This window comes from Mycteria americana, chromosome 1, assembly GCF_035582795.1.
Source record: "Mycteria americana isolate JAX WOST 10 ecotype Jacksonville Zoo and Gardens chromosome 1, USCA_MyAme_1.0, whole genome shotgun sequence".
In the NCBI taxonomy this organism is placed as follows: Eukaryota; Metazoa; Chordata; class Aves; order Ciconiiformes; family Ciconiidae; genus Mycteria; species Mycteria americana.
Genome location: NC_134365.1, coordinates 147,383,874 through 147,410,821, shown reverse-complemented (window position 1 = coordinate 147,410,821; position 26,948 = coordinate 147,383,874). Strand labels below are relative to the sequence as shown.

At 36.5% G+C, this 26,948-nt stretch overlaps 1 protein-coding gene across 5 annotated transcripts; it reads right to left on the bottom strand.

The window, feature by feature from the left end:
- On the bottom strand, positions 1-26,498 carry TUBGCP5 (tubulin gamma complex component 5). 5 transcript variants are annotated; one of them, XR_012778666.1, is made up of 25 exons: positions 26,311-26,498; positions 23,173-23,226; positions 22,986-23,094; positions 20,798-20,894; positions 20,095-20,205; positions 19,457-19,536; positions 18,822-18,957; positions 17,669-17,786; positions 16,108-16,197; positions 15,468-15,561; positions 14,919-15,165; positions 14,516-14,718; positions 13,652-13,767; positions 12,054-12,322; positions 10,889-11,087; positions 9,233-9,421; positions 8,097-8,279; positions 7,732-7,816; positions 7,508-7,628; positions 6,343-6,521; positions 5,437-5,562; positions 4,790-4,878; positions 3,327-3,423; positions 2,160-2,260; positions 1-1,060 (listed from the first exon to the last, which is right to left on the bottom strand). XR_012778666.1 is itself a non-coding variant. In XM_075523338.1 (24 exons), the coding sequence occupies exons 1-24, from the start codon at positions 26,472-26,474 to the stop codon at positions 1,014-1,016; spliced, it is 3,207 nt and encodes a 1,068-aa protein (XP_075379453.1). In that variant the 5' UTR covers positions 26,475-26,498; the 3' UTR covers positions 1-1,013. The 5 variants fall into 5 exon arrangements, 3 of the variants coding, with proteins under 3 accessions (XP_075379453.1, XP_075379461.1, XP_075379469.1); XM_075523338.1 differs by lacking the exon at positions 3,327-3,423; XR_012778667.1 differs by lacking the exons at positions 3,327-3,423; positions 4,790-4,878.
- Between the last annotated feature and the right edge of the window lie 450 nt (positions 26,499-26,948).

Genomic DNA, 26,948 nt, shown 5'->3' with positions numbered 1-26,948 from the left:
TTATTACATCTTTTATTTATGCAAATAAATAAATAGGTAAATGGCTATGATTGATTTTCTCTTTTTAAATGCAGGTGTACTGATGCCAGAATTACAGAGAAACTTTCATGGGGAGGAGATAGGGCAAGTCATCTTGTGCAGAACATGTTCCACATTTACTTCTCTAGAAATGTACCCTTCTGTATTACAATCTACCACTTTACAAGAAATTAGCTATTAGATGTAAGGTTTGTTTGCAAAAAGCTTAGAAGGAGGAGAACAGTCAAGTCATATCTGACCACGTCTGAAAAATATTAATTTTTACTATTGGATTGTTGAGATATTACATACTGTGATCTTGATCCCTCTCAAACTGACAAGAGTTACCACTAAAATCACTAAGCATTTGATCATTTAACATAAAAAATACTGGTATTTTATGGTCTGCAATAATCCACTTTGCTAAGTTAATCTTGTATTTTTTACATCAGCTTATTGTAACAGTCATAGCTGTTCCCGAAGAGTTCTTAAGAACCATTAAGCAAATAAGATGAATGCTTCTTAGCCTTTTTTCAAAGGAAAAAAGGCCAAAAATTAACTCAGCCAACCTTTTGAATAGTAAGAATTGAGTCACATCACCCCACACTGTCCTGTGACCTATTCACAGCTGCAAAATTAATGGAAAAGTAAATCAGCAATTATTCATAATTAAACAAAAAAATAAATCCCCTTTACAGCATGAAATACATTTTATGTATTTTCAAGTAAGATTGTTTACACAGGATGAATTTTACACTGTACATGTTTTTTGATGTTGAAGCATATACATACAGAGAAAAACTCTGCCATAACCAATACACTTAAATACCTGTACATTATTTACATTTTAAAATATTTTACACAGCTCCAAACCATCAACATCAGTTAGCTATACACATTTCAAACTGGAGTGTAAAATGCTTACAGTTTTTTTAACAGGGAATTTCCACATAAATGCTGCTTTCAGTTCTTTATTAATTCAATGGACTCAGGTGTTAACTTTGTTCCATGCCAGCCATCAGTGACAATGCTAAAGATTCCACTGTGAACCAAACCATAAAAAAGTAGTTAATATTTGCATTTGCAGCAGTCTGAAAATATTTATTGCAATATTGAATTCTGTAGTTTAAAAGGAAGATACCAGTTTATTTTTAAAATTGTAACACTTCAGAATTTAAGACAGTAAGACATTTTATGAATCTCTGACAGTTTAGACAATATTTCACCACTTTCACCATCAGTTATCCATTATTTATTTCAGATGGTAAGAACTGGTAAGAAATCAGCTCCTTTGTTTGAAATACTAACTGCTGTACACAAAAAAAATGAAGAAATGTTGTGGGGGGTTATATGCAGTAAGCCATTCTCACAGATGGTTCTTGCAGTCAAGCTCTTGTAGACTGAGTAGCAGTGATGTCAGACATTACCTCTTTTAGAATCATAGGATTGTTTAGGTTGGAAAAGACCTTTAAGATCGTCAAGTCCAACCATTAACCTAGCACTGTCAAGTCCACCACTAAACCACGTCCCTAAGCACCACATCTACACGTAGTGTAGAAACCTGTTAGAACATGCATCTACATCCCAGCTAACCTAATTCAGCAGCTGCCCCCCTAACTCAAACTGACACTGATTAGCAATTTAAGCTAATATCAGGCTGCAAGCAGAAGCACAGACATGTCTTCTGCTGTTTCTGCTACCGAGGAAGTAACTTCCAACAGATGGGCAGAGCCAAGAGCTCGGTGCAGTTGCAGCTGAGGCACCATAATACTAAAATTTTAAGATATATCACAGCTGTCATCCAACAACAAAAAGAATGCTCTTCTATGCCCTCCAGAATTTAGTTTCATTCGTTTAGAAAACTGCTTGTCACTTGCTTGGCTACATCAGCATCCCCTTGTCAAGAAAACAGGTAAACTGAAGATAGCTGTCATAAAAAAAAGCATGGCACAAATACTCTAAAAAAATAATGAAGTTAACTTATTAAGAAGTAAGGCTTCATGTCCCTCTGTGAATACTTCACAAAATGAGATTCTTTAAGATATACTGACCAACATTAAAACAGATTAAAATGTAAATACATTCCTAGCAAAGCTTGTGTCACAGTAAGTGGAGGTATGTGAAAAGCCTCATGTACTTACAGTGAGGAAAAGAGCCTCGACAGACAGCTTTGTTGAGAACAGTTACAAGAAACATGTGACAGTTTTTAAAATCAGATTCCATCTTCTCTATGGATTCCATCCTACAAAACAATTTAACAGAGGAATGCTTAACAGACTAGCCACTATATTATGTTCAAAATATGACCAAAACTTCACGGTAAACAACAAAAGTACTCTTTGCATAGCATTCCAGCTTGAACTTAAAATTTTCAGTTATGCTCGTGTATACTACTTCTAGAAAACAAAGGCAATTTTGACAGGAGCATCTGAGCACTATCACAACGGCATTAATAATTTCCTCATCATCTTAGGAATCTTTGCAGTGACTAGGAGGAACTGTGTGGTTCCAACTGACAACTATTATTCATATATAGCTTTCTATTTCAAGACAGCCATTCCTGGTCCCTATTGCTTCAGAGCTCCTTGGGGCAAACCTACACTGCCAAATAAAACAGGGACACCCACTCTGCTTTACTATCAGCCAGCCCTTGAATTCCACTTTGGACTGTGCCAGCTAGCGCTCACCGGAAGAGGGAGAAGATGTAGTTCACAATAGTCACTCCTTTCCTTTTTCCCCTCTCCCAAGAGGATATGGATGACACTACATCAGCTATGACTTTTTCCTGCCACATCCAAGAGCACGCAACCACATGCCCTGAGTTTCAGTCTTTATCAACAGCCTTCACAAATTATTTCTGACACTTCGAATCCAAAAAGCACTCCAAAAATAGCAGCGTCCTAATGCCACAGGAGAGCAGGATCCAAGTTCTAGGTAGCATCTGTGCCAAAGAGAATTAGTCCTGAAAAATATGGACATGAGCCAGTTCATACCAGCTGGCCTCAGGGCCATAGATCAACCCTTGAGTGTCAGACATAGCCTTGGAGACTTGCCCACTATCATTCATCCTTCAAGCAGCAGCTTACACAAGCAAAAGTATAAAGTATAAATTGGGAGAGGAGTGGCTGGAGAGCAGCCCTGCAGAAAGGAATCTGGGGGTGCTAGTCAGCAGGAGGCTCAATATGAGTCAGCAGTGTGCCCTGGCAGCCAAGAGGGCAAACCACATCCTGGGGTGCATCAAACACAGTATAACCAGCTGGCCAAAAGAGGCGATTATCCCGCTGTATTCAGCGTTGGTGTGGCCTCACCTTAAGTACTGTGTGCAGTTCTGGGCCCCGCAATTTAAGAAGGATGTTAAAGGTACTTGAATGTGTCCAGAGGAGGGCAACAAAGCTGGTGAAAGGGCTGGAAGCAATGTAGAAGGCTATGAGGAGTGGCTAAGGACTTTGGGCTTGTCTAGTTTGAAGAAAAGGAGGCTGAGGGGCAACCTCATTGCTCTCTACAGCTTTCTGAGGAGGGGAAGTGGAGAGGGAGGTGCTGATCTCTTCTCCCTGGGATCCAGCGACAGGGCACATGGGAATGGTTCAAAGCTGTGCCAGGGGAGGTTCAGATTCGACACTAGGAAGCTTTTCTTTACAAAGAGGGGGGTCAAAAACTGGAACAGGCTTCCTGGAGAGGTGGTCAATGCCCCAAGCCTGTCAGTGTTTAGGAGACATTTGGACAATGCCCTTAATAACATGCTTTAACTTGGTCAGCCCTGAAGTGGTCAGGCAGTTGGAGTGGATCATTGTAGGCCCCTTCCAACTGAACTATTCTATTCTAAAAAAATGTGATCTTATTTTTAATTTTGTCTATGGGATGGCTTAGAGAAGAGCAACTGATTCACAGACCAACACATTCATCTTATTTTGGAAATTACAGGTGGGTTTCTAACTTCAATTATGGCACATAAGGAAGCACATGTCTTTTCTAAAAATCCCAACTATGACACCCATCCCATGTTGTTTCTACAGAAAAGGTACTATAGGAAAGGATAGACCAAAAATAACTTCAGATTTTACCTATAATACAAAATCTGAGCATTTGAACTAATGGAATCAAACATTCTGCATGAAAATCTTGACTCCAAGTCAATGGCAGAACTTTCGTTGACTTCAACAGCTTCACATTTTTACCACAAATGTTTTACAAAGGCTTTATAATTTGGACAGTCCAGATTAGAAAAATAGGGAGGTTTAGAAATTAAAAAAAAAAAAAAAATCACCTAAATCTAAAGAAAAACAAAACTTTATTGCCTTCTAGAAGGAAGACCAAACTAAATAATCCCACTTTTCATCAACCAATTAATAAATGTCAGCATCTAGCTCCTACAATTTTAAATCATTGCCAGGAAATGCAATCATAAACCAAACCTGTGAACCTCTCATTTTACCATTATGAACAAATATGGAGGAAAAGAAAACCCTCTTTGTTGCTATGCTCTACAATCTTTTCAAACACTGAGAAGTTACAGAAGTTATATATTGGCCACCTTTTTAATTAGAAATACTGAACATACACTTTTCATATACACATTTCAGACACAAGTGCATGAAACTTAGTAACTTCTATCTAATATAAATTTCACTTTTGCTAAGAAATAGCAATTAGCCTCTGGTATCTGTTGTTAAACACTGAGCAAATTCCTGTTATTTCACACAAAAAATATCTCAAAATCATATTCTGAGCTGTGAAATTATGCCCATGTAGAATTTTAGGTATGTATACTTACTGCCAAGCCCCCAAACCAGCCTGCCAACGGTCTGCGAACATCAGTACTAAATTTAACACTTTCATTATAGCTTCTTTCACAAAGCTCACCTAAAATAACAATTAAAACAAAAGGAATAACAATTTTCATTATTAAGCTGCAATACAAAGGTATCCCATGCCATTTAATCTGCTCTGTAAAAACAATCTCCTAAGTATAATGTGATTCTTCCAAATTTAAGATGTGTTTTGTATTTGCTCTCTAATTCATTTCATGGCTGACTATTTTGATGAGGACTAAGCACAGACAGTATGTGGGATACAAGGCTACAATGCAATCCATGTACCTCCATTTCCTGCCATACCAGTATGTATAATCATCATTACATTACCAAGCCTCAGTTTGTTCAAATCCTCCCATCTCTTAGAAAGAAATGAGTCATGTAAAATCCAGTATAAAGAATTTATCTTCTATCCTTGATAGAATTGAGCTGAGACTTGTAAGGAAAACTGGATCTCAGTGTTAACTCTGGAAAAGCTACCATTTCCTCACAAGTACCAATATTGCTTAGTATGTATGAACTGCAAAATAGACAGCATAATTAGTACTAAACTACTTTCTTGTCCCAATAAACTCAATATATCAAATATGCCAATTTTTTTACCCACCTTTTCTCTCAGTAGGCAGCGATCATGGATTGTAGATAGATATCTGTAATGAATCTTTATCAATTGATCCAAATCTTTGGCTTCTTCTACCTGATGCTGAAACTCCAAGCCTGTACTGTGAAGAATCTTAAAAAGACCACCATAGTTATTAAATTCCATGTTGCACATAAGTGCTTATGACTCTCTTCAATATTTTTATTTTTTTTTAAGAGCCTGAAATTTATTTTTAAGAGCCTGATTCATTCACTCTTCCCTCCCAAATTTTAGGCTCACCCTCCAAATTACCATCAATATAGCAAAAAATTTGAGCTCTTCTCACAACTGCACAATGACATTCCTCATATAAATAGGAATACTGCCACTGCACAATGGCAGACAGACTATCCCTGGAGGAGCTGATTTGGAGTATATTAATTTTATTAAAGGCAAAAAAAGGCAATAGTAGAGCAGGTATGAATCTACAGGCATTGGCTTTATATTTGAGAAGTCACGTATGCACTTTTGGATCTGTGTACTAGAGATTTTTGAGAAGGATCCATTTAACTAAAATGTCTGTAGTAACAGTTTTATAAGCACAATAGCTCTTAAAAGAGTAACAGCTTACAGAAACCTGTTTTTACATGACTGTGCTTCAGCCATCTAGCACTGGGAGAAACAGTCAAAAAGAACTAGTAATATCCAAAGATCAATCATATGTATGTAGAACTTCTAAAGCATTTTTAGAACTACTGATTTAAAACTGCCAAGTTAAAACTGAAACATGTTTAGCTCAAAATTATTTTGTAGAAAGGACATTAGACTAAGATTTTGCTTTTTATTTTTCTTATTTATGTTTTAAATGAAAATTAATACTGCATCTCCAGTTACAAGTTCTTAAAATAAATGAAACTGTGATATAAGACAAACCCTAGTCATGATGTAGTTGTGCAGGCTGTTAACAAAATGCATAAGTTTCACTCTTAAGAGGAACATGCGATGTATTTGTTGTTTTATACTTTCTGTTTGCGGTCCAAATAGAGGAAGCGTTCCTTGTTCTAATAAAGTTCCTTCCTTAACCTGTGGGTTTTCTGCAGCACAGACTAGTTCTAAAAAGAAAAGGCAAGAGTATCATATCGAAGTGCTTATGAAGACAAACTGTAGGTAAAAAGTTACTTAAAACTGAAATTTGTTATTTCTTATTATTGTGCACACAATACTGATGTAAGATTTTTCTTGCGATGCAGATGTGTTATAAAAATATAGCAATAATATACTGAGTAGTTTTACATTATATGTACAACACAATTGGATAAATACTGGAATAGGAAATGCTATTTAAAAGCTAAAGATTATGTGAAAGGATTTTTAAAAATCTACATTAAAAATAAACATGTATACTATCTCTACAAAGGGGAAAAGACTTAAGCACAAAGCCATACCCTTAAAGTTCAAACAATAGAAAACCACATACTTTTAGGAAGATAATTACTTATCTGATGTACAAAACAGAGATGAACCCATCAACTTTCTAATTTATTTTTCTAGGACATGAAGTGTGTCTCCACTTTATATAGGACAGGAAGAGTATAAACATTAACCTGGTGAAGGAGGTACTAAAAGATCTCTTTCTACAATCCCCAAATATTTAAACTGCAGCTTAGAGTACGTATTCCAAGCTATCTAGCTTACTGTTTCAAACTCAGTTAAGAGTATTTTTTCATCTTGTTTTCTTAACTTGTTTGCAAGGTTGTTCATAAAAACTTGAACTATACATAAAGCAAAACATTAGGGTGTGGTATACAGAACTTCTTGCCACAGCAAGGTCTGAAGAATGAAGTAACAAGTTTCCAATATAACTAACTAGACCGGAATCAAAGAGACTATTTATACCATGAATAAATAGTGTTGTCCCTGAGGCTGAAATGAAATTAAAGACATGCCCTGCTTAATATATCTAATTTGCGAAACTAATAGAGTTTAATATTTTATAGAATGAATCAAATACTACTTACTGCAGAAAGCAGCAGACTATTTATATCCTTAAAACACAGAACAAGTTTTTAGAGTATCTTTCATTGAAGAAGTTTCTTACCATTAAATCGTAAAACATCTAGACTATACTTGGCCCACTTTATTTGCAGTAAGAGCAGAAAAACTTGATTGTAAATTTTTTGGCACTCTAAGCTTATAACTATATCCACAGGCCAAGGAACCTAAGAAGAGGAGAGGATAACCAAGACAGAAAATGTAAGTCACTTTAATATAACATTTCAAATCTTTTCTAGAATAAGAACTACAGCAATATTAACTCACTACCTTGTAACTCAATGTCAAACCATCTAAGGTGTGGACAGGTAGTTTCTTCTTTGCTGTATCAACACTCTCAAATGATATAGACAACCTATACAAGGAAACAAGTGATTTAATTGGTGATAATCTGTTTTAAATTTGTGGTTACTTTCATTAAATTTTTTAAATTTCTTGTTGCTAAATACCAACTGTCTGATTTAATCTGGGGGACTTGTGTAGAAGAGATGACAACAGCTCAAAACTTCATTAGAACATATTCTTTTAATGAGTACGCAATAATTAGTATTGCGCTATGCAAGTTAAGTACATTAGTATAGGTAAGTGTGAAAGAAACATAACTAAACTATATTTTGCAGAATTTTGCATTTTACCTTGCACTGTCCTCTGGATAGCGTTGCCCAACTGCTTCTTGAAGTTGAACATTTAAGAAAGCAACATTCTGCCAAGTTTCCTTTTCTCTAATTTTGTCAAAAATAGATGTATAGAAGTCATACATGGTATCTCCAGCTTCAAGTAAGAAAAAGTTTCGCATTGCCTGCAAATATTCTACAAGCCTAAACAGGAACAAACATAGAATATTTCCTCAGTCTTAATCATACAAGTGAAAGCAAACACAACTGTTACAGAAACAAAAATCTTATAAACTCTTCACTACAAGAACTCAGTATTGAACACAAATTTAATGAAGTTCACAGTAGTAAATCCTTTGCTTAACCCTCAGATAGCCTTCACATACATTCAAATAAAACAAAACAACAAAGCCATTTTTTCCTGTAAGCTTGAACAGCCCCACTAACTTCAACAGAAGTCCTCATGGTACTCAGCTATCTTACGGGCTAGGCAATTCCCAGAAATAGCTTAGAGTTTGGAAATCCTGTCCCTCTCCCTAAACAGAACTTAGGGAAGGAGATGCAATTTCAGGGAGACTTCTGTCTAAGAAGAGACGTTAATATGGAGCCCCAGAAAATTATAATATGGATTTTCCTCTTCTGATAAAGTAGGAAGAATAGTACTGCTACAACTTCCACAAGAACCGTGATTATAAATACATTAAGTATTTCAGAGAGATTAAAAGTATGACGACTTATGACCACCTAAGAGGTAAAAGGAATAGGCCATTTTACTCTAAGTAGAATAAAAATACCGCATAATATTCTTTTGTCTAATATACACTTTATAGTAGCATAACTGAATCTCATATTAAGTATATTCTAGCTTCCTAAAATTTGTCTTCCAGTTTCAAATGACAACACTATTAAAAGTAGCGTTTGAAACAATTTCTGTGTTGAACATCCACTGAAGACAAATCATAGCTTTGCTGTTGATTTAAGCTAGACAAAGTTTTCACCCAGGATTCTATCATGTTAGATCCACCTTTCCTCTTTAATGATTTTATTGTTGATTATCAAATTGGAGTAGAAACACAACATAAAATTCCTGCTTTTAGTGTATGGCATACCACTGGTTATTAAAAAAAAGTTAAGGAAAAACAAATCTACTTTCTTACCTATAATCCTTCTTTAAAGTTTGCATTAGATTACCACAGCATTCCAAGTATTGCTTGTCTATGTGCGGATAAAGACAAGACCTCAATGTCAGTTCAAAAGTCTGGCAGGTCACGGATTCTGAGGATCTATCCACACAAACATCCCCACCAGTAAACTTCTCGTGAAAGTCACTCTGTTCCAAATATAATCTTCAAAATAAAACAAACTACTTAGGGAAGAAGGTTCATAATTCATACAATATATAAAACAAAAATGTCATACCTTTGTATGTCTGCTCTAAAATACACAAAATGTCTAAAATGTCTGCTCTAAAATACACAGTGCAGAAGTAATAAAAGCTGTTTCATAACTATAGTACATATCAAGCCTATTAAGTGATCCTTCATACTGTTTTTGTATGACCAGGCATAAGAATATCAAAAAGGATGGCATACTATAATCACATAATTGCTCAAGGAATAATTCTGAAAAACAACATCAAGTTCAAACACTACACAGCTTAATAAACAAACGCATAATCATAGGAACTTTCAAAACTATATTGTGCATATACAGCAGTCAGATGAACTTCCCAGGAAAGAAAAGTAAAATTAAAGAAAAAGTAAAAATTTGAACAACAACAACAACAAAGCAAAACCCAACAACAAAACAACAAACCAAAAACCAACCAAACAAAAAAAAACCCACCCCACACACAGAGAATTGGTTTGAAGCACCTTAAATATGGGGTCCCTATGTATTACCGATAATATTTTATCATGGGAAGAGAGTATCTGCAGTCTATTCTTGGCAAGTTTAATTATTTTGTCACAGAAAGGATCAAATCATCATAATAATTTGTAAAAAGCTACTCGCTAGCTGAATCCATTGTAAAAGGAAGCCCGGCTCATAGCAGCTATTGCCTTGATAGACTGGATGAGTCAGACATTGAATTGATCTATCAATTTTGACAAATAGAATAGTCCCAACAAACAAGGGAAGTAAGAGAGTCTTATCTACTATTAATTATGATTTCTTTAAAACAAACTCCTCCTGGGACTGAAATGAAAACATGTAAATCGCCAACTAGTATTTAGGAAAAACATAAATAGCTATTTTCTTATTTGTAATCACAAAATAAGTAAGAGTTTCAGAGTTTGTCTTTCCTGCTGATTTCCAAGACATTATAACCTCTATATGACTTCCCTCACTATGAAGAAGGAAGAATTTTTATGCTATTAACATGAATTTTGGCAGGCTTTGAAACTTAAATTATTTAAGCACAGCACAACTGAAGCTGCATTCTTCAAAGAATATACGTGGTGCAAATCAAAGACATTGCATACAAATTTCAAGCAAACACATTTAAAAAGTTTAGATTTTACAACGGCATTCACTATTAAAACACTTATTTGCTAAAAGACTGTTATGATAAAGACTATTCCCATTTTCTACACTAGCAGATGTGAGTAGCAGGTTCTTCACTGATTTTAATTGTTTTTCTTTAACTAAGCACAAGGGTAGTGTTTATTTAGCTTCTGTCACTGATTGTCGGTGTTCCTCTTTATTCTGCGTTTGCTTGTTTTCAGCAGCAGCAGCAATAAAAATTTGGTCTACCAAATGTCACCAGGCAGAACATTGCTCTCCACAACACAGCAGGAAGATCATTCATTTACCTGGCAAAATTAATAGCCAGCAGTGGGTCATGGACATCATCCAGTTCCAAGTGTCTTTCTGCTATAGACTGCATCTTTATCAGGCTCTGCTTTGTGGCCTGCTGTTCTGTAATAATATCTGGAACAGATTCTTCCCCATGCCGCAGGCGAGACTGCACCGATTCCAAGAACAGTGTATACAAACTCTTTCGTTCAGCATCTAAATTGGGCAACACATTCCATGGAAAGATTTTGTTCTAAGAGAAAATATAATCTGAACTAAAAGAACAACTCCATAGTCCAACATTTACTTGCTAATTTTTAACATACTGAATTTAGGCCACTATTCAGGAAAAAACTCAAATACATATTTAAATAAGTATTGCTAAAATGGTAGGATTAGTCCAATGCCTAAGGTCAGGCATATGTTCAAATGGATTGCTGAACGAGTGCCTGAAATATGAAATATTTCTGAGACTTAGAGAACGTCCTCCTTCAGGTGCAAAGGCAGTTAATTCTTAGCACCTGAAACAACCCTTCAGTATTCACTAAATAGATTATATTCTCACATCAAAAGGGGAAATAAACTTAGAGAATCTCCAAAATAATTTAACTATCTCTACTTCTAAATATCAAGTAACAACAAAACCAAAAAATGTATTTTGTTTTCTCAAAACAACAACAACAAAAAAATCAACATTGGTTACACTGTTGTACTATGTTTTACAATCATTCAAGATAAATATCCTAACTATCCAAATATCTTTCATCTAAGCTTTTTTTTAAAAAATAAAAGTTCCACACGCTATCTCAGAATTATTCAACCTCTTAGTAATGGAAAACAACAATTTATTAAAACAAAACAGCTTTACTATTAGAACATACAAGCTGTTTTCGTTTGTCTCATAATAAAAAAAATGTTTTGCAAGCAGATGAAAACAAGTTTAAGCAAAATTTAAAGCAATAAAAAGCGAAGGGAACACTCAATCTTTATTCACTTTGCTCTTTTCACTTGTTTGCATTGGAAGAGTAAGTGTTTTCAATCAGACCTGAAGTTACCAACCATGACACCGACATTCAACACAGAGCATTATATTATTCTAAAACCATGGAAACACTACTACAAAAAATACACCCACACTGTTAGATACCCTAAGGCATGATAGTCCACAAACTGACATCTCACCTCTTGACGCGGCCTGCTGCGGAGAGCCATCTTTGCATTGAAGATTCTTCAACAGCTGCATGGATTTTCCAGCCATAATGATTTGCTTTAGCACAGGTTTCAGAAAAGACACCATAGTGTGTTGCCTGCTTGAAGGGGCCTGATCACTGCCAGAACTGGCACTGGCATTATCACTCATCTTCTCTTCATTCTCTGTCTTCTCTGACACACTATATAATGTGTAGGTAGCATACCAAAAATCTCTGTGATTAACTGGAACATTTTTATTTCTGCAAAGAAATAAAAAGCTGTTGAGTATTTCCCTTTTCAAAAGATGAAATGTCATTACTAGAAGATGCATATCATCTTTGCTCTATGCTTTGCCTTCCTCTTAGGCTAGCCAAGAAGCACTTTCAAAACTATATGAAATAAGCTCATTCATATCACAAACTACCTAGACTCCTCTAGAAAGGATGATAGCTTTAGCAAGATAAAGAATCAGCTCACAGGAGATAAAACAATCGTATAACAAAATAAACACCTAAACCAAGGCAAATAAAGTAATTATAATTAAATTTGTCCAGGAAGTGAACTATTCACGATGGCATGCATCCTTGATAACACAAGGATTAGCAATTGACTTGCAGATTAATTTAAAACCCACAATGAAGCAAATACTACTGCTAAAGCTGAAAAATTCTAGAGTAGGTAAAACTCAGTCCACTTTGCTTTTCTGTGTTGTTTACATCAGATACACAGTTTGGTCTTTGAAGTCAGATGGAAAACAACCTAAATTAGATTAATTAAAATGAAGCACAAATATAAATAAAAGTTGACATCACCCCTGTTGGTAGCACTGAAAACACAACTACAGAACCACAGAAAGAAAAGTCAAGTAGGACATAATAAGGATGTTAAAGACCTCAGCTACTAAGGATTTATTACAATAGTACTCTTACTTCACGCTCACCTTGACCTGCCTTAACAGACAGAGGCTCAATTAAGTTTGGCAGATAGGAGGAAATGGATTTGTAATTGCAAGCCAAAATTTTAATTTCTATATTCACTTTCCACTTCAAGCTGTCAAAAAAGGGACCAGCAAAATGTAGCACACAAACAGAAGAGAAATTAACAGCTCAAATAATGTTTAGGATATGTGCATGTAATTCAAGACACCATATTAACTTGTACTACAAGTCAGAAGCAATGAGTATTTTAATTCTAAATAGCATTTGATTTATAACAACTATAGATTGGTAGAAGAATTAAAAAGTAAATTTTGTAAATTTTGCAAATGTCTTTGTTTTGAAAAATGGTTAATTGACTTTTTTTAAAAGTCAACACACTCAGAGTCAGACTGCTGATTATTTATTATAGATGGAAAAAAATAAAAGAATTGATTTCTATTCCAGAAAAATACCTGGTAGGGCTCCATATCTAATGCAATTTTCCTAATAGGAAGTTTGAGACAAGTATGATTAAGAAATTAATTCTACTTAAAGTAAAATAATAAATGTGAAATCCTACTTTTATTGTCACCCTTTACCTCCTAGGTTCTACAGCAGGTTTTGTATTCACACTTGCACAGCATTATGTGTGTCCAGTATCAGCATCCCTACCTCTGAATGATAAATTCCTTTGCAGGATCAAACAAATTACCATGGACTATCCACTCATCCACTGTCTGTAAGTATGGCCTCACAGTTTCAACCCAGAGAGAGAACAGAAGGGATACCTGAATTTAAAGGGGAAAAAAAAGAAGAAAGAAAAAGTGGCTGAATGTTTTTATACTAAGCATTAGAAGCAATATGGCAAAGCCTAACCTCTTAATTGCGCAATTATATTTTATGAGACATACATAACCACACTTAAGGATTTTTAAAGATAAAATATTAAACTAAAAATTACAGCTTCAGTAGTTTTAATGGAAGCCCACATTGTGCATACTTCCTCTTGTTACTTTTGTCATCACAGTTAGACCCAAACAGCAGTTTTCCTTTTTTTCACTCTAACATCTCTTAAACAGTATAGGATAGTCATAAAACATTCTGTGGTTTTATAACATAGAAAACAGGAAAACAAAAGGACATAATGACATCTACTAGATTTTCAGCAGTATAATCAACAAGTTACTGTAAAAACCCAGAACACTACATTTCAGCATTAACTGAATTATGCAGCTGTAGAAATAGAAGGAGGGAAAGCTATCCCAAAGCTCCCTCTTTCATAACAGCTTCCTGGCCTCCGATTCCTCACAGTTTCTCCCTTCAGTCCTAAAAAACCACTGCTGCAGATCTCCTCATAAATCCGATTTTATCCAGGTTGAGTGAACTCATGTCAGAAAACAGTAATGCATCATGGCTATCAAATTCGTCCTCAATCCTTGGTAGCTGAAGGCTAGTGTACTCCATCACCATAAAGAAATTCAAGTTACTAAATATTCTAGTGTGTCGTTCTATTGAGGAAGAAATTATTTCCCCTACCGTTTGCTCAGATGCTTCTCCAACACTGTCATATTCAAGAATAGCTTTGTAGAGAGTATTAAGCAGATGAGATGCTCGTACAACATTTCTAGTGTCAGGTGGCACTTCCGCTACTCCTGTGCTGAAAACTTTGTGAAGTACCTTCAGCTGTGCCAGTCGGGGGGACAACTTATCTATTACTATTGACAGTGTGACTGTTTTATCTGGAAAAAAAACCCCAAATATGTCTAAGAGTAACATCAAACAGAAAATCAAATGTTGTCAATGTTATTAATGAGGCTTTACAATGCAGCACGGCATCTTTCACAATCTCAAAATGTATCTGCATAAAGTTTTTCATGTTTCCCTCTTATAAAAATTTCCTTGTGTGCCCCCCTCTTGTAAAATTTCCCTTGCACTGTACCTTTGTTGATTATGCATTTTTCAATTTCAGTAAGTTCTTCTTTAAAGCTAATGAAATACTTATACAAGGCCCACATAAAAGCTTGGTAGGTTCTGAATGGGGCTTCAGTAGTTTTCTTTGGAGTGGAAACTGTTCCATGCATTATGCTTTCCGGGCTGTGTCCCATCACTTCATCAATAAACTTCTGTAGTCTAAACACAACTTGACCATATGCCGCTATCTGCTCCAATACAGATCTCAGGCAATTCTAGAAAAAAAAATACTTTTTAGAATCATCTAATAAGAATTTGTATTTTATAAAGCCTAAAAATTAAATTACAAGATATTTCTATGAATTAAAATATAATAAAATTCTGCCACCTCTATCACTTCATCACATTCTCAGATATGGGAATGGCCCATTCAGTTTTATTAAGTCAGATGTTCTTAATTTAGTCCAAACACACTTGTGGAAATGTGATTTTTCCACAAGCAGTTTAATTTTCTATTCCCCAAAACTACATCTTTCTAATGACAGATATATTCAGCTGAGATTCAGAAACAACTTACATGGGTTAAATGAGTTACAATAATATCATTCCGCACAGCCACTTTTCCGTCATTCAGCTGAAATATAAAAAGCTTTTTCACTCCTGAAAGTAGCCTAGAAAAGAAACAAAAAGAGTAGTAATTTTTCCCCCTTAATGGACTCATAATTATATGATTAATAAAAGAATTAGCTCTCCCTTGCCTAAAAGTTCCTTTTCTTCAAATAAAAGGGGACCACAGATTGACTACGATGCTATTGGTACCGTAAGTTGTTGCTAGGCCAATAAAACACTGGCATCAAGTAAACATCTCCTAAAGTTCCTTTCCAGTTGAGATAATTTCCAGCTGTAGGATGACTCAAATCTACTTTCTAAAATTGGACACTGTATTAAAAATCCATACGGGCAGGATAAGAACAAGTTGGTTCCTCTTAACAGTTAGACTTGAAGAATCAACACATACACAAGAAATAGTAAGCTACTTTCTTCTTCGTGAATCTGAACGGTTAACACACATAAGCAGCATCTTTGTTGTCAGCAATGGTGCAGGCTAAAAGCTCAGTAATAATTCTTTCTTTAGACACAACTTCAAAGATAAATCTCTCATTTCCTTGAGAGAAATACTAGAAGTTAAAATGCAAGCTTTGTGATGTTGTTCTTACCAAAGAGTTTCCCGTATAACCTGAGTTTCAGTGACTAGCGTTCTCTCTTCTGGCACATATAAAGGATCATTGGTGTACAAGTGGTGGTCCCTTAGAAAAAAAGAAATTAGAACAATTTAATGGCTGAAATAACAGCTGAATCACCTGAAAGTAAGAATGAAGCAATAATCTTAAGGCTCAGTTTTGTTCTAATTATATCTGAGCAGATTCAATGTTCATGGGGGGGGGCATTTTAAGTATATAAAGAAAAGCAGAGTTTGTAAACAAAAGCAGAGTTTGTTTTCATATTGTTAAGTAAAATACTATGAAAAGCATTCAAATATCATCTAGTCGCACATAGCAAAACAAGCAATTAAGTAGAAAATAACTGAAGTACTGAATCTGCATTGTTTCGGGGTTTGTTTTTTGGGCTTGTTTTTTTTTAAATCCTTGATCCTCGATTATTTTATTATTTCTCATTCAATGCTGTGAAAATTTATAGTTACTTTCTGTTAAAAATACTAAGCTAAAAAGTAAAATATCAATTTCCCTAATTCATATAAGAAAATTCACACTTCAGCCCAAAAGTTTACTTAAAAAATTGAAACCTTCACAGCCACCTACAAACTTTCCCTTATGATCCTGTTATGCAATTCTTTGTAAACCTTCCACAGTATTTTTCATATTTTAGTGAAGTATAGAATGATTTTTCACATTTGTAGTACTTTTACTCATTAACATCATCAGTGGTGTAATTTATGTAATCATGTTCAAAATTAAAAAATCCAAATTAAGTAATACTGGTTATGTATCGTACATACATATATCTGCTAACAACACTGCAACAGAAACAGTGTTGCTTTATTTATTTTATGATTTCCTAATAATAACTGTAAATTTTGGTTCATAACTGGCTAGATAACCAACCAACACTAAAATAAATTTAACTCCTTGATTAAGAAATTCGTTAAATTAAGGAACCAAAGACAAATCTAATGATCTGTATTACTGCAGTACTGATACATCGGAATTTGGGACAGAGGGAAGAACCAGGCTTTTTTTTTTTTTTTTTTTTTCCTTTTTTTTAATTGAACTTCCTTCTCATTTTTTTCCAAAACCACAGCAGATTACAATGATATACTGCTTTATGTTCCTTCCCCACACAAAATCTGTGTTTAAGACTAACTTTGTAAGGGAGGCATCAAAACCAAACAAAAAGTTAAACTTTAGGGAACTCCTCACTTCCAAGACCATTTACAACCCACCTATATCAGTTCCTCAGAGACCTTCGTAAGGGTCAACCCAAGTAAAATTCAACAATAAAATTTGCTTCTTTGAAAAAGGAAACTCCCCCTCTCTGATATGACAAATGTAATAAAAACTAAATAAAAGGAAAAGAATCTATTCATAGAAAAAACAGCTCATTTCTTCATCTTACTAGTTTGTACCCTTTTAATTCTGTTTTTAACTAAATCAGTAATAACTATACTATCTTTATGCTTCCACAATAAAGATGCTTAATAAAGTCATTATTTAGCATTATATGCCAGTAATGAATATGTAAGTGATACTGTTTCCTTACCAGACTGCAGCTAGGTTGGAATGCAAGTGCAAACTATGTGAAAAGCGAGGAGCTCTTCCTGTCCAGTACTGAGGAACTACATGCTGCTCCAGCCAGCTGCGGGCATCAGGTTCACCGACTGTGAAAACATGTGACAGTCAGTGAGGCATTTATTCAGGAAATGCTTATAAAACACAGGAAAAAGTTATTAATAAGCCTATCCGCTCAGCTGCAAATCACAGATCTTTTCAAATAAGTTACAATTTACATCTATTTACACTTTGCTGCACTCATATATATGATACCATCATGCACAAATTAATTTACATAGAAACGCCTCATCTCCTAAAAGTTGCAAGAGTCCTAAAAAATAAGACTGGGAGATTTATGTAGTTTCCAATTCTTCCTCGGAAAATGTGCTTCTGTCTCTGGCAATTCTCAAATTATATATACAAAACCAAGCTGACTTAAAAAAATAGACTGCCAAATATCACCAACTTTGTCACTACGTTCCTTTTTACTGTGCATTTAGTACATTACCTAAAAATGTTTTTTTCTTAAATGTGATTATCAATAAAACTTTACCTAATCCCAGTTAGGTAGCTACTGCTTATACAACATAGGAATATTATGCAGTCTTCTTATACAAGGTATCCTGTATCCTACAATATTCTATGCAAAAATATACAGCTACAGTTAATACTCCCTGAAGCTATTCAAGAGTAAGCTACTAGTGTTTTAATTACATAAAACTATCTTTTTCAAAAATGCTTCACACCCAGAACTGAGTCAACGGTTTCTGTTGTCAACAAAACAAATTTTGTTTCAGCATTCTGATAATTAATAATAAAAATTTACATTATATCCATACAACTACATGCTACATCGACTGTATAAGTTTTCACTTCTGTATTGGAATATCCATGTATATTTCCACAGAAATAAACAGAATTCTTCTCCATTAGCAACAACAGAAATCAGATCAAACCTTCCACATTGCTTCTTTACTGTAAAAAATAAAAAAAAAGCAGTACTGAACAATAAGCTGCACCTTAAAACTACAATTATAGGTCTAGAACACAATACCTCACTAAAGAATAATAAATAAAGCTGCATTAGCTTGCTAAATTTGAGTATGTATGACTATATGAAAAGAATTATAGCTTACTCTAACCTTTCCAGGAAACATTAGGTACTGTTTTCTTATTTGGATCTTGGTCTTCTAAAGGTGTCCTGTCTACTTGAATACCCGAGTCCTCCCTGCTCAAAGGCTGAGTATCTTCCTCCTCTTCACTTTCTCCAGACCAATCCTATTAAGAGCAACAAAAGCCAGTACACTTCAGTACAACATAGCAGACAGATCTATATTCACTTCTTATTCAAGCCGAACATAAACTATTCTCTTCTTTCTTCCACTATGAAGTAAATTCAGGACACTAAGACTAACATAACTGTTTACCAGAGACTGGTTTAAGTTATACATAACATTAATAACCAGACAAATGAGAGAACTGGAAAAGATCACAGAACTACAGCAAGTTCTGATTAGGAGCAGGCAGGGGTCAGTAGAAGGAGCTTGTTTAATTGCAGGACTAAGTCAAAACATGGTGAAAACCAAAAACATTTCTATTACTGTTACTCTGCTTGGGTCTGTGTGTATGTTATGGTATTAAGAAAGAAGCAACATATTAGGGAATCCTGCAAGAATCAACATGCAGAGCATACAGACTAGGACAACTGAACCAAGTCTCTAACATACTTCAAACTGGTTTACACAGTTTGGTTTTTTTACCTTAAGAAATTACTTACTGGTGTATCTATGCCTGGGCCAAAGTAAATTTCTTCTCCTTCCATCAGATACTTTCCCCAATCAAATTCTTCTTCCTTTTCTAAGAGAAGTATAAATACAAAAATAGTAAGTATCACATAACTCTTTCTTTTCATCTAAATACATTTTCACAGTTAAAATTACTTTGTTACTCTACATCTAAAACAAAAGGCATTCCCTTCCACTTAAGGTTACACCACTGTTCCTTTAACAAAGTTACATACTTTCAACATGACATGTAAATTGTGACGTATCAACCATGTATATTCCTTATTTATTAATTCTCAATTTTGTTGCTTATACATTCAAAATATGCAAGATAGCGTGCCATCAGCCCATCTATCTGTATTATGTTACACTGCCCTACGCTTCAATCCTGGAAAAACATGCAAGAATGCAACATATCACTTATTGTGACTAGTCCCATTTAGCTCGGTGGAAACATTCTAAATGTATAATTTACATATGCACAAGGATCCTGGACTGTAAACAACATAAAGCAAGAACCATCTTAATCTCCAAAAAAAGACACCACATAACCATGATGTGATATGTAATACTTTAAAAATAACAGTCACACTTACAATATATTATATCTTAAACATGAAGCTTACTCAACTGTAATTAGTGTTGTTTGAGATAACCTCTTCATATTCACATTCCTGGAATGGGCTGAAAGTGCATTCAAAACACCGCCGAGGGAATGTGCAGAGATCATTCAAAAAGGAATCTTAAGATGCAAGATTTTCTTTAGGTTAGTCTGAAATATTCTTCTTTCAGTCTATGATACAACACTGTAAACAAATGGGGGATGGTATCCACTCAAACTTAAGCACAAGCCTCATTTTTAGGCACTGAGTGAAACAGTCCTACTTTAGAAAGCAGGCAGCTGGCACTTCCCTCTGGAAACTTTCAAAGGTATCTCCCTTTCCTTGACTACATAGGGAACACAGGAATTTACATCACCAACGCTGTTTCAACAGACCTCCTATTGAGGTGCAAGACAGAGACTGATGATAGAAACCTGTTGTCTGTCTTTGAGCATGTAAGCACTGCTGAACTGGTGGAGAACACTAGTAAGTGATAACGGTACAAGTCAAAAAGAGCTCCGGAGATACTCTGGTGGCTGGAAAACTTAATTAATATAAATGGGGGTAGGAAAGATTTGCAGGCTATTTTAAATGTATAAATGATAAAAACACAATCAATAAAGCACCTTGGAGTGAAGGAGATAATAAAATGGAGAGGAAAAATGTCCTTCTCATCAGATTGCATTAATGGATTATATCTTCATTAGCAATATAAACAACTTGTAAACTTACCCACTTCTTTGACTCTTGGTTTTTCCACATAGGTGGTGTTGGATGGAGAATCAGACAAACACAAGAGAAGAGACAGTATGGAATAGTGTGTATCTGTCTTTAAAACACATTAAAAAAAAAAGGCAAGTCAGTAAGTGGTCTAAAAGATTTTGGTTAGGAACAAACTCAGCCCATTATCTGCAGTAATGGTCCCCATTAGTTCCCATCCCCCATTCCTGAACTACAAAAATAACATCTGCAACATGATATTGAATGTTATCCACGCTCTTTTGCCTACTAATTAGCCAATCAATATACAAATATTTCAAAAGTAGCCACAGTCTAAGCTGCCTCTTACTGACCTGATAATCAGAGAATATGGAAAAGAGATAAGAGGAACCCTGAGGTACTGTGAAAGTAAGAAGCCACCAGAGGACAAGGGATAATGGCCAGCTACATTAACGTGGATGAGGTGGAAGGACACAGGTAACAGGCCTGCAGGAAACCAAGTCTTAGGTTCCCTTATTCATATGGCTGATTATTTCAAACAGAGGCTAAAATGAAGTTAGCTAAACCACCTTGCTAAAATTGCTACATTTTAATATCATGTTCACATTATCTTCCCTCGTGTGAAAATCTACACAAAGCATTAAGGATGCATCTTTAACTCCAATATTGCGCTAGTGCGGTTGTGAAACAGAGGCCTTCGATCAGGCTAGAATACTGTGCCGACACTGGTATGCTGCAGAGATTTGTGTTATGGTTTATTCCCTAGTATCTGCTTACAGCACAACCATTTCTTACTAAAGAAAGATTTTTCTTTGGCCTGATTCTAACTTTCCAAAGTTCTTCAGCAGACCATTTTGTATCTAGACATAAGGAGATCCTGCTATCTGCATCCTATATACTTTGACACATACATACACACACTTACAAAGCTGTTTTGGAATGAGATTCACTTGTATTTAAACAAACAAAAAAAAATTCAAATTTCTGATAAAGCAGCATCATACTCATCTAGTATATATGGAATATAATGTGTTCCTACTGAACATCACTAACTGCATAAGAGTTTGCCAAAGAACACCAGTAGGTCATTGACAGAATCACATGTGCAAGCTGGTGTTTCACTTACCAGTCATAAAACTGATAAACACTCAATCTTCCCAGTTACGGGCCACTGCTGAAAACTAAATGCAGTTTAACTTCCCAAATGTGAGATATTCTCTACCTCCAGCTATACCCCAGTTCCATTTTCAAAAGTGGAGAAAAAAAAAAAAGGCTCTTTCAAATCTTAGGATACTTGCAACATTCAAGTATTAAGTGCTTGCTTGGGCCTTTGTTTTGGTTTGTTTGGTCTTAGTTGTATTCAACTCTCAAAACAAGCACAACTAAAGGTACTTTTTCAAAAATCTACAGAGTACAGTATAATAACTGAAGATATGTGTAACCTATTGAGGGTTCCGGGGTTTTCCCCACAAATTAGGTGAATCCTACAACAATGTAAAGAAAGGTAAATGTCAGTTCAATGAGAAGTAAAATCAGACCACAACTCAGAACACACAGCCCTATTAAAGAATATCATTATATGGAGCACCACCTCTTAAATCACAAGCTGAAATTTCCCAATAGCAGGAACTTTCAGTTTTCAAACTACCACACTGGAAAGTACCTAAGTGAGACAAGTTTTGCCATATCCATCCAGTCCATACCGTAAACTGATTTGATACAAAGTGTATCAGAGGTGAAACATATACATAGTCTCAATAAGGAAGCTACAGGGCAGGAGCACTCTAGTTGGAAATACTAAAACCAAAACGTCCAGATGCATTACTTAAGGTAAAAAAATTGGGCAAAGAGTAAGAACTGCTCAGTTCGCCGTTGTTTTAGAACAGATGGGAATTTAGATTCATCAAGATTCTAGCTACAACATTTGTACAATGTTGACCATAAAACATCTGCTCTGCAATGAGAAGATGTCACAAAACTGCACGTGCTGAAACCCTGACAAGACAATAAACACATTTCCAAACTAAATGGGGAAACTAAAGAATACAACCCTGAAAATCTATGACCTGAACAACAACTGCAAAACCCACTGCTAAATCATCTGAAATTTCCAACACAAGATTACAACTGAAGTCCACATCGTCAGTATAAATGCAAGAGTGCTGGGAAAAAAAGAACAAGGAAGTTGCAACATACATACCTTTGTTTCTTCAATACTTGGGAGTGGCGAGTTCAGAAATTTTTCTGTTAGTCTTTTCCAGCTTGCAGCTTTTCCAAGGTCAGAATGAACTATCAATTTTTCATGTATTCTAATAACAAAAATAGTATCAAAAATGCTTCAAAAAAAGTTAAATAATGCATTATTAAACCATAAGCATAAAACTTACCCTTCTATTGTCCTCTCTACTTTATGACTGTTCACATCAAGAAAACGGTGAAATCTGTGTAAGAAATCTGTATTAGAATAGGTTTTAAAAGGAAGTTTAAGTAAGGAAGAAAATAAAGCTGATTTACATATATGAGGACAACATTATTAGTTTAATAATGCATGCTTAATTCGGCAACAGCATTAAGCATCAACAAAATTTAATCTCAGTGTCTCTTAGCTCAAGAAGGATTAACTACAACTGACCTCAAAGATGGAAAGATGGAACGCAGGTTACATTTAACCAGCACTTTAAGATGAATGTAAAATTACTACTGTATCAGCAAACTAAGCAATTAAAGTACACTGCCAGTTAAGTCAAGTGGAGCGAGGAGATCAAGAACTGTATTGTCAAAGGCATCTGTGTCAAACGCATAAAAATTATCTGGGACTTGCATCACAAGCACAGGCAAAACAAACACCCACATGGGAAGGCCTCTAAACCCAAATAAAGCTCCTTTATAAATAAAGGAGAGTGCCTAAAAGGAAAGACAGCTTAATCAAAATAAAGATATATACCACCAAAGGTAGCATGTATAGGGACAAAATAAGAACTTATGAAAGGCAAGATGGACTTTGCAGAAGAAATTAGAGTATGAATAAGGTTCTTCCGTTATATAAAGAGAAAAACCAGGGAATGGGATGTGACAGCAGTGAGCACAAGATCAAGATACTCTACGTGTAGGCCCTCAAAGCCAACCTAATATTTTGCCTCAGCTTCCAGCAACAACTGTACAGAACACAGGGGTAAAACTCTCATGACCACAGAGAGAAATGAAAACTACTGGATCTGAATCAGGAGCAAAAGTTAAGCTAAATAGACTGAATTTGGAAAGACAATCTAAAATCACCTCAATGTCAAAGTAATGAACTAGAAAATGAAACTGTAAGGCAAGTAGCAAGGATTTTTAGTAAGTACCACTGGAGGATGAAGACACACTCATATTAAAGAAAAGAAAAAATTACTTTGTTAACTACAGACCCATTAGTCTGATTTCAGCTGTGTGTAAGGCTTTGGAATAAAAGCACAATAAAATGTAACGTTAACAAGGTAGCTGACATTTAGGCTAAGAGTATATAGCTTATCTCATTTATTACAGCACATTAGCTTACATAGGAAATCTTTAGTTCAAATGCTGAATGGTGGCAAGTACGGGAACTGGAAGATTTAGAAAAACAGACTGGAATGACAACAATAAAAAAAGAATCTGTACTGAAAAGAAAAATTAAGCTGATGGGAAGTTATTAGTGAACCTCCTTTAGACTAGAATTAGTTAAAGCTTTAGCGAATGACCCTGACACACACGCAAAAAAGGATCAATTTTTTAGTCAAGCTGGGAACATCATGAAGAGAAGAGGACTAGTGTGCTGCACGGAAAGAAACAGATGAATCCAAGAACTACAGCATAGAAATATCAACAAATCTAACAATACAAACCACAAGTTTCACAAATTTGAAACTAAAGACAGTTTCTGCTACAACCTAAGGTCTCACAGTTTGGAAATACGATATTAATCAATCTCAGGCTGAACTTCCACGCACATTTCTTAGACAACAATTCTGGTGTAAAAACCTTCCTCTTCCCAACCCTCCCTGTGAAAACAGTTTGTGATCAACTCTGCATCACCCCCTCTGTTTTCCTGCCCTGTTGTGTTTTTTTTTTTTAAAAAAGAAAAAAAAAAAAAGCCCTACAATTCACCAATCTAAAAGAGCACACAGCTACACAAGCAACTGGGTCACCAAAGAAAGGGAGAGATGTCACAAGAAGAGATGGAAGACAGGGCGCATTTACCTGGCTCAAGAAACCCTGCCACCACTACCAATCTGCAGACTCAGAATAATGACTGTTACAAGCAATTTTTGATGCAGCTACAAAACCAATAAATGCAATCCTATGACGAATTACACAAAGTATTTCTGGTAAATATAAAGAACTCAGTGAGACAGCAGTTACAAATACCATATTCCTGCATTCCCAACGTATACAACTAGTCTCCTCAAAATTCAGCAAAGAGTTGAACTTGTCAAAACACTGGCTACAGGTCATGCCCAGCTCTCCCACACCTCTGACTCACCTTTTCTATTGACCAATGGCTATTTGCTTATTAAAATAGTCTTATTTGAGCCTACTAGTAGTTAGGATTCACAGTCTGACTTGATGCAATGCAGTTATGCTATTGCTCACCCCAAAAAATGGATTTAAACACCATAAAAAAACATAAGTAGCATTGATTTTAAATGGATTAGGTACTTGTTGCATGAAGTTAAGCAAGTATCTAAGACTCCAAAGAGGCAGCAGTTGGTGATAGTATGGGAAATTGGAAATAGATCATGTAAAAACTGGCAGCAGACACTGAAACAATAACTGTGATAACTGAAAAAGCAGTGCGTAAAACTTTAGTAAGGACATTTTAGATAGCAGTGTAATAGAATTAAAGGGATACAGACAATGTATATTACAGGTTAATAAAGACCGTGTTTATGACAAGCTCAAATAACATCAATCACATTATCTTCTGCAGATTGATAGCCTTTCATATAAGTAGCACAGTATTCTTGGCCAGAAGCTTTATCTCGATTTGGTGGGGTTCTCTTTATTTGCTCTTTACATATAATGATTATTTCTCTACTTCCCTCCAACAAACAAAATTTTGGATGGCTAAATGAAAATGTTGAAAGGTACGTTTTTATGGATCAGGAGAAAAGCCCTAAAAGTCCGAGATTTAAAAGAGACGGACCAACAGCCACCGGCCCTCTGACAGGGACTCGCAAAGGGCCCCCAGTGCTACCCCTGACACCCTGCACGGAGGGTACGGCAGGACACGGCCCTGTACCACACCCCAGCAGCCACAAGGCACCCTCCTTGTTTCCAGGCGAGCAGGTGGGACCACACCGCACTCCCTCAGCACAGAGGAGGGGCCCGGGCCGGGCCCAACGCCGGGCCCGCCGGGGGCTCCTTCCCTCCGCAGCGCCGGTGGGCCCCGCCGGGAGCGGAGCGAAGGGTCCCGCTCGATCGCCCCCAGCCCCGTTACTGACGGGCACCGCGGGGCCGTGGCAGCCGCGGAGCTTCTCCCCGGGGCGGGGGTGGCGGGCGCTGACCTGAAGTTGGACCAAGCGAAATTCAGCGCCGTCTGGAACCGGCCGCCGCCCAGCTCCTCCTCAGGCAGGCCGGTCACGCTGCGCACCAGTGCGCGGACGGCCCGGTCCTGCTCCTGCTCGAACCGGCTGCGGTGGCCGGGCGAGGCCAGCAGCGGCACCGCCATGGCCGCAGCGGCGACGGGGGGAGAAGGGGGCAACACCTCCGGGAGGTGCCACGGAGCCCAGCCCGGCCCGGCCGAGCCGCCGCCGGTGCCGGTGCGCGGGCGGTCAGCACTTCTCGCGCGATTTCCCCACGCCCTCTCGCGAGAGCCTCCTCTCGCCCCGCAGGGATGTCGAGGGGAGGGAGGTGGAGAGGGCGCATGCGCGGGGCGGGAAGCGGGGAAGGCGGGGAGGTGGCCGGTCGTCTCCCTGCTCAGGGGCGGGAGAGGCCGGGCTGGGGCACTGCGTCGCCTGGAGTGGCACTGGCCCTGCAGCCTCACTTCTGCAGCATCTTCCTGTCACCGAAATGTCACTTGTCTTCGGAAACGCCCCCATAAAGGCATGATCACTCGGGATGAGTAATTAGCTATTAGTAGCCGTCCAAATAAGGGCTTGGGGCTGGCTCTGCGTTGCAGAGTTCGTTTCAGCAAACCGAAATG